At 44.5% G+C, this 7500-nt stretch overlaps 3 protein-coding genes across 3 annotated transcripts in view; all 3 read left to right on the plus strand.

Moving 5' to 3' along the window:
* Positions 1-7500, plus strand: part of LOC309564368 (uncharacterized protein) — a 770106-nt gene that overhangs the window by 729 nt on the left and 761877 nt on the right. The window contains exons 2-4 of the mRNA XM_082268995.1: positions 4754-5272; positions 5379-5498; positions 6291-6476. Of these exons, the coding sequence (XP_082125121.1) occupies positions 4763-5272; positions 5379-5498; positions 6291-6476 (816 nt within the window). The 5' untranslated portion in view covers positions 4754-4762. The remainder of the gene's footprint in view (positions 1-4753; positions 5273-5378; positions 5499-6290; positions 6477-7500) is intronic.
* The window catches only part of LOC309563379 (uncharacterized protein), a gene marked incomplete at its 5' end in the record, with an annotated part of 7002 nt that continues 6103 nt past the window's right edge, over positions 6602-7500 (plus strand). The window contains 2 exons of the mRNA XM_082267773.1: positions 6602-6661; positions 6799-6910. Of these exons, the coding sequence (XP_082123899.1) occupies positions 6602-6661; positions 6799-6910 (172 nt within the window). The remainder of the gene's footprint in view (positions 6662-6798; positions 6911-7500) is intronic.
* LOC309562836 (uncharacterized protein) overlaps positions 6894-7500 on the plus strand; it is a 141599-nt gene continuing 140992 nt past the window's right edge. Inside the window, exon 1 of the mRNA XM_082267151.1 lies at positions 6894-6910. The gene's annotated coding sequence lies outside the window, so the exon portion shown is untranslated. The remainder of the gene's footprint in view (positions 6911-7500) is intronic.

The raw sequence follows: 7500 nt of genomic DNA on the forward strand, positions 1-7500 counted from the left end.
GCAGCTGACCCAGTGAACAGAACCACACCAGACTCATGTGCTGGAGTTCCACCCGTTTTTGTGTTTATTAAAAGTAGGGATCGACTGATTATTGGCAAAGCCGATATATTGAGGGCCGATATGCACTTTCCCCGATATATTGGAATCGGCCACCAAGGTGACCGATATTGTCGTTTTTTTTCGGAAAGTGCTTTTACCGGAGTGATGGCTGCAGCTAGAGGCATCACCCCGGTACCGGCGTCCATAGCCGACAGTTGCCTGTCTTGTGATGACAACCGATGCGGCTGAGAAGCCACTCGGCTGTCATTACAAGGAGCGGGACCTTGCACAAAGGTGAATAAAGCTTTGGACCCTTCTGAAGAACCTTTGGTGCGCTGATGACATTTCTTCACTCAGATTGTCTGCGGTTTCCAGCCGGTAGTCATTAGAGCACCCAGCATTATTACAGTAATTTCCATGAATGTGTGAGTGGGCAATATTGTGTTTGGACTTGCAATTTTTTATGTCACACGGTATTTGCGCAGCGGTCTTTTAAACACAATTTCTTTGGAACAAAAGCACTTTTTTGAATTTTTAATGTACAAAAACACAATATAATACCCAATTTTTTGATAAAATTTAAAAGATGATGTTGTGCTGAGTAGATGGATAAAAAAACGTGTCGCGCTCTAAAATTGTGCACGCCTGTTCAACGGCGACAAACAACGTAAATTTTTCTATCCATAGGCGACTCCTAAAAAGCCTTTACAGGTTACCACCACAGGGAAACAGGAGAGGACGGACAGACAGGATCACCTCCCCCCCCCCCCCCCCCCCCCCCCTCGATGCAGCAGCAGCAGGCGGCAGCTTTGGCTTCTTCCCTGTCTTTTGCATCTCCTCCCTCCTCTTCCATGCCCAATGGCATGGCTTCTCCTTTCGGCCAATCGGGAAACGGGTCTCAAAACCCGCTTCCTGATTGGCCAGGAGGAGGATCCGTGTGACAATAGCGAATTTTCATTCGCTATTGTGACACAACTGGGTGGGCTCGGGTGCATTGCTCTGCGCCCTGAGCCCACCCTTTTTTTAGCCATGTGAGAGCCTCTGGCTCTAATCACATGGCTAAAAAAAAAAAAAAAGCCCCATTGAACTCCATGCGTCCGGTGCCCCGCATGTAGATTAGGGGGCCGGACGCATGGATAGGGGGGGCTTTGCCTATTTAAAAATGGCGCTGTTTACATCCTGGAAAACCGGAAGGGCTCATCGCTTCCGGTTTTCTATATACTAGAGGTTATCAGAGCTGTCCCGGTCTCTATTTACCTCTATGATCAGCCAATGTAAGTGCTGGCTGGTCGTTTAGGTCTCTTGGTGGGACAGGAGAACCTGAGAAAGTTGCAGGAGTAGTGGGAGGCAGCATCTCAGTATCACCACTTGAAATCCATTAATGTATGGGTACATCGCTGGTCTTCAAGCGATTAAAGTAAGATCCCTTTGACGTGGCATTCCAATCAGTTCCATCTGCCAGTTTTTCAGGTGAACCTAATCAGAAGGTCCATGGAGCCCTATGAAGGGGGGGATGTAAATGGACTTGTTTCCGTTGATACCCGCCTACCTCCAGGTCATTTTCTTTTTTTGAGGATTGGATCTGAGGTAGCCTGATGTATATGGACAGTGGAGTCCATTTATACCTGGCCGCCCGTAGAGATGACAGGGGTCCGCTTGTGTCTGCCGAACATGGATGTGATATCCCTCTGTTTCGGGTCCCATCAGCAGAGGATCTGCTCACAGACTTCGCTCTGTGTGAAAGGCTCCTATCGGGCATATCTACCGAGAGGCAAACAAGGCGTTTGCCTTGGGCGGCATTTTTCTCCCAAGCAGTAGGACAGAGGCAGCTCTTTATCCACTTCCCTTTTCAGTGTTTGTACAAGGATGATGCCTGCAGGTATAGTTTTTTAGAGCCCGTAGTCGACTCTCTTGTAGTGACAATCGGAGAGGCTTACTAGCCATCGATTGCTTTTACAAGCAGCAGGAGGGAACGCCTTCCGCTGCTCTCTCAGGCTCTCCCGCCCCACCAGGAGACCCGAGCAACCACCTTGGTGCAAATGGCGGACATGCTAATTCTGGTGTTCAATGGAAAAAGCCACTTCGAGTTCCACTGTGCCGGGCAGTGAGCATAAAGCTCACTAGAGGAAGTCGGACCCTCAGGCCACCCTCATGAAGTCTGTTTCTGATTGTTTGGTCCGAGAGGTCCTTTTGTAAGGCTCTGGCAGGGCTCATCCTGTTCCTCCTTGCACAAAGGAGCAGATACCGGTCCTGCTGATGGGTTAAGGACCTTCTACGGCCTTGTCCAGCTCTCCTAGAGTAACTGCCTGTCTCCTGGCATATCCTCCATGCTCTTGAGACTGTGCTGAGAGACACAGCAAACCTTCTGGCAATGGCACGTATTGATGTGCCATCCTGGAGAAGTTGGACTGCCTGTGCAACCTCTATAGGGTCCAGGCAGGGCCGCTGATAGGGGGGGACCACCAGCTTATTTGTAGGGGGCCGAGCACACAGGGAGGCCCACACAGAGAGGGGGATTAGTGATGGACAACAAATACAGAAATCTTCCTCCAGCACCTGAATCTGATCTCTGTTCCTCTCCCTGCTAACCGCTTTTATCTGCTGAGAAAGACAGTTGTTCCTCACTAATCCCCCCTCCCTGTGTGGGCCCCCCTCCATGCACTGGCTCTAATGTTATCTCTTCTCAGGAGTTTATTTGTAACTTTGTTTCTCTCCCTCTGTCTCTCTGATCACTGAGCTCCAACTGCCCAGCCTGTATATTTTTTTCATCTCATCTTCATTTTTATTTATTAACATGGGTTTCTTTTTTTTTTTTTAGATTTAGCAGGAATTATGTGAGTTATGTTTGTTGTCTGCTAATAGGGATTTTGTTGTAATTTTAGCTAAATATATCTTTAATATTTTCTTGGGGGGGGCCCTGCCAGGTAGTCTGTATGGGGCCCCGCAATTTCTAACAGCAGCCCTGGGTACAGGTATCCCCTCATGCTACCAGTAGTGACACTGGCTCTAGCCAAATGCAAAACTAGTGAAAAACAGTCATAAAAGATTAGTAGGGGGAAAAAAAAGGTCAGCGGCCTCCACCTATAAAACCATTCCTGTTTTGGAGGTCGTCTCATTATTGCCCATCTAGTGCACCTGTTAATTCCATTAACACCAAAGCAGCTGAATATAATTAACAACCCCCTCTGCTACTTAAAGTGGAGTTCCATCCATTTTAGTGACTTTAGATCTATGTAATCCCCTTTAAAACGACTTTTACCAATGGAAATTTTTTTTTTTTTTTGCTAGTAAATACCTTATTTTCTGCTTTATTTATCCTCTTCTCACTTCCGGGTCCGGTCGGCGATTACGTCATTCGGCGATTCGCAGTGTGTGCTGGGATGTATTTCAGGGCATGAAATCTCGCAGTATTACACAGGAGATGAGCTGTACTGCGTGCTCTGCCCCGCCTCCTCTCAGTGAGCTGTATGTATGTATTGTATTGAGGCTGTGCTCCGCCCCGCCTCCGCCCAGTGAGCGAGGACTGAAAGCATTATATCCTCACTGAGCTCACTGAGAGGAGGCAGGGCGGAGGCGGGGCGGAGCACGGCCTCAATACAATACATACATACAGCTCACTGAGAGGAGGCGGGACGGAGGCGGGGCAGAGCACGCAGTACAGCTCATCTCCTGTGTAATAATGCGAGATTTCATGCCCTGAGATACATCCCAGCACACCCTGCGAATCGCCGAATGACGTAATCGCCGACCGGACCCGGAAGTGAGAAGAGGATAAATAAAGCAGAAAATAAGGTATTTACTAGCCACAAAGAAAAAAAAAAAACTTTCCATTGGTAAAAAATCGTTTTAAAGGGGATTACATACATCTATGTAATCCAATTTATTAAAAATGGGTGGAACTGCACTTTAACTGACCAGATCAATATTCCAGGAGTTTAATTGACCTAATGCTATATTCTGTTTAAAAAGTGTTCCTTTAATTTTTTTTGCACAGTGTATATACAGTAGAGCTGCACGATTCTGGCCAAAATGAGAATCACAATTTTTTTGCTTGGAATAAAGATCACGATTCTCTGTGTACATTATAAAAAAAATTGGGATAACTTTACGGTTTTGTTTTATTTTTTTTATTCCTTAAAGTGTATTAATTGCGTTTGAAAGACTGCTGCGCAAATACAGTGTGACATAAAAATTTACAACAATCACCATTTTATTCTGCAGGGTCTCTACTAAAAAAAAAATACCTAAATGTTTGGGGGTTCTAACTACTTTTCTAGGAAAAATAAACTGATTTAACTTGCAAGCAACAAGTGTAGGAAAAAGGTTTAGTCTTTAAGAGGTTAAACTTCCTTCCTCCGGCAGAGGGAAAGAAAAGATACAATGTAATCATTTGTGTTTACAGTTCAGTGGGAGACTAATGCTGATAGGCTTTTGCGGGAGGCTTTTTTTTTTTATGACAGCTGCTCCCTCATAACTATGTAAAGAATCGAGCAAGTGTCATGTTAAGATCGTCAGGGGGAGTGAATCGCGATCTCGATTCTGTTACGATTAATCGTGCAGCTCTAATATACAGTATATATAATGTTTAGGGGTTCCAAGTAATTTTCTAGCAAAAAATACTGATATTTCTATGTAAACAAAAAGCATCAGAAAACACGGGGTCCTAATAGGAAAGCACAACATTTTTTGCTGATGACCGATTTCCTGTTCACAGGTGCCAGCCATGCCAAACTGCATCGTCGCCGGTTGCACCAGCAAGCAGAACAAACCCGACTCCATGAAAGGGGTAATTTTACACGTCTTCCCTCCACACCTAGACAGGATTAAAATTTGGCTGCTGCAAACAGGACAGGACTTCGGAGATCTGGACGAGTTTGCACAAAAAGTCTTAGATGGCAAAAGAACTGACGCTTTCAGATTGTGCTCTGTTCATTTCACACCCCAATGTTACCTTGAGCGTGCTTCAAAGAAAGCGCTAAGAGCCGACGCAGTGCCCACGATCTTTCACAACAGAGAAGCAACGAGTCTCCATTCTAAACAAAGATACAGACTGATGACTTCAGAAAATGGGTACGGTACTGTTAGGTTTGTAGTCAACCCGGAATATTTCATGTTTTTACCTTTTAACATATTTCCTTCATATAAAGGTGTTTCTTCCAGAACAGATCTCTACCGCAAAAAGAAAGAGGCAAGCACACAAACCTGTCCACTTCTTGGCGCGAACACCGTGAAGGTAGGTACTAATATCTTGATATGCTGAGAATTTCACGAAAAGATGGCGCCAAGGCTTTTAAAAAAAAAAAAAAAAAACTTCACAGCATTTTTAATCTCTTTTGAAGTCTCTTCGGTCGAAAGCACACGTCGTTACCGATCCACACAAAATAGACGAGATAAGAAAAGCCTTCACCAAAAGGATATTCGATCTCACCCTGGGGATCATCTACCTGCTGACCGGAGAGGTGAGGAGGATTCTGGGAGGTCACATGACATCACTCTTATCTCTATTAATAAAACACAGACCTGACCGGAGAGGTGAGGAGGATTCTGGGAGGTCACATGACATCACTCTTCTCTCTATTAATAAACACAGACCTGACCGGAGGGGTGAGGAGGATTCTGGGAGGTCACATGACCTCCTTATCTCTATTAATAAAACACAGAGCTGACCGGAGAGGTGAGGAGGATTCTGGGAGGTCACATGACATAACTCTTATCTCTATTAATAAAACACAGACCTGACTGGAGAGGTGAGGAGGATTCTGGGAGGTCACATGACATCACTCCTATCTCTATTAATAAAACACAGAGCTGACCGGAGAGGTGAGGAGGATTCTGGGAGGTCACATGACATCACTCTTATCTCTATTAATAAAACACAGACCTGACCGGAGAGGTGAGGAGGATTCTGGGAGGTCACATGACATCACTCTTATCTCTATTAATAAAACACAGACCTGACCGGAGAGGTGAGGAGGATTCTGGGAGGTCACATGACATCACTCTTATCTCTATTAATAAAACACAGAGCTGACCGGAGAGGTGAGGAGGATTCTGGGAGGTCACATGACATCACTCTTATCTCTATTAATAAAACACAGAGCTGACCGGAGAGGTGAGGAGGATTCTGCATAGCTCACCAAGACATTAGCATTTCAACATGTTTAAATCAAAAGGGTTGTAGAGAATTAATGCATGGTGTTAATTATTTTCTTTATATTGAAAGATCTTGGCATGTTTGTTTTAATACATAGGACTTTGCAGTGGTAAAGACTTCTGGTGAGCATGTGACATCCCACACCTATTCCCATATGTCAGGAGGATGGAGCAGTACCCAGAGCCCAACAATGGAGATTCCACCTCCCTCCTTGACACCTGAGAGAAACTACAAGAAGATTCTAGAAGTCACCAACCAGATCATTGAGCTGCTGAGAGGAGAGGTGAGCGGTGCCGGGAATTCTGGGACATTATCCAGTAACAGACAAGGGATGAGTCTGGATGGTGACTGTATCATTGTGTGTGTCAGGTTCCTATAAGGTGTCAGGATGTCACTGTCTATTTCTCCATGGAAGAGTCAAGGTATTTAGGACACAAGGACGTCACAATCGGGAACCCACATTATCAGGTAGATGAGATTAAAGGTCTTCCAGAAAATAAAATCTACCAGCTTTGCATCATGTAAACTAGTCTTGACAAAACCATGGTGTTCTGTTGTAATACTAGATAAGAAGGTATGTCTTTTTTGATTTTTAACTAATGTAGGGTGAAAATGCAGTAGAGATAAAGATTGAAGTAAAATCTGAACATGAAGAGTCGTATGTGGTGGGTGATGAGGTGTACATGAATGAGAAAATCCCTCCAGAGATCAGTACTAGTAAGTAATAAACAGTAAATACAGAGAAGAGTCCTTGCTCAGCCACTACAAAAATCTTTCACCCCCCCCCCCCTCCTCTGTCAGTAGACAGTAATGGGGGGACAGTATGTGCCCAGTGGGGGAGTTGGGAGCCATCAGCCTCTTTTGAACATACTAGTATGCTACTCAGAGCTAGGGATGATCGAACTTTTCAAAAGTTCGGTTCGGCCAGAACATCCGAACTTCCCGAAAGTTCGGCCCGGATTTCAGAACCCCATTGAAATCAATGGGACCCGAACTTCGGTAATCAAAAAACACCATTTTGAAGCCCTGAAACCCAATAAATGCTCCTAAAAAGTGCCTATGGTTCTGGGTCATACCCCAGGGACTATTAATCACACAAAAAAAAGTTCTTAAAAATTGTCATTTTTGATAGAGAGCCAATTATTGAAAAAATTAAAAAAAAAAAAAAAAAAAAAAAATCTTTGGATTTAGTATCTGGGGGGTCTAAAAAGTGTACCGCTCTGTAGCATGTCTAGAACCATAAAAAAAGAGATTGTTTGTTTGTATTTTGTCACTTATAGAACAGGTTAGTGGCTTCTCGCTTTTCA

This window comes from Pelophylax lessonae, assembly GCF_965119305.1.
Source record: "Pelophylax lessonae genome assembly, chromosome: 9".
NCBI classification, from domain to species: domain Eukaryota; kingdom Metazoa; phylum Chordata; class Amphibia; order Anura; family Ranidae; genus Pelophylax; species Pelophylax lessonae.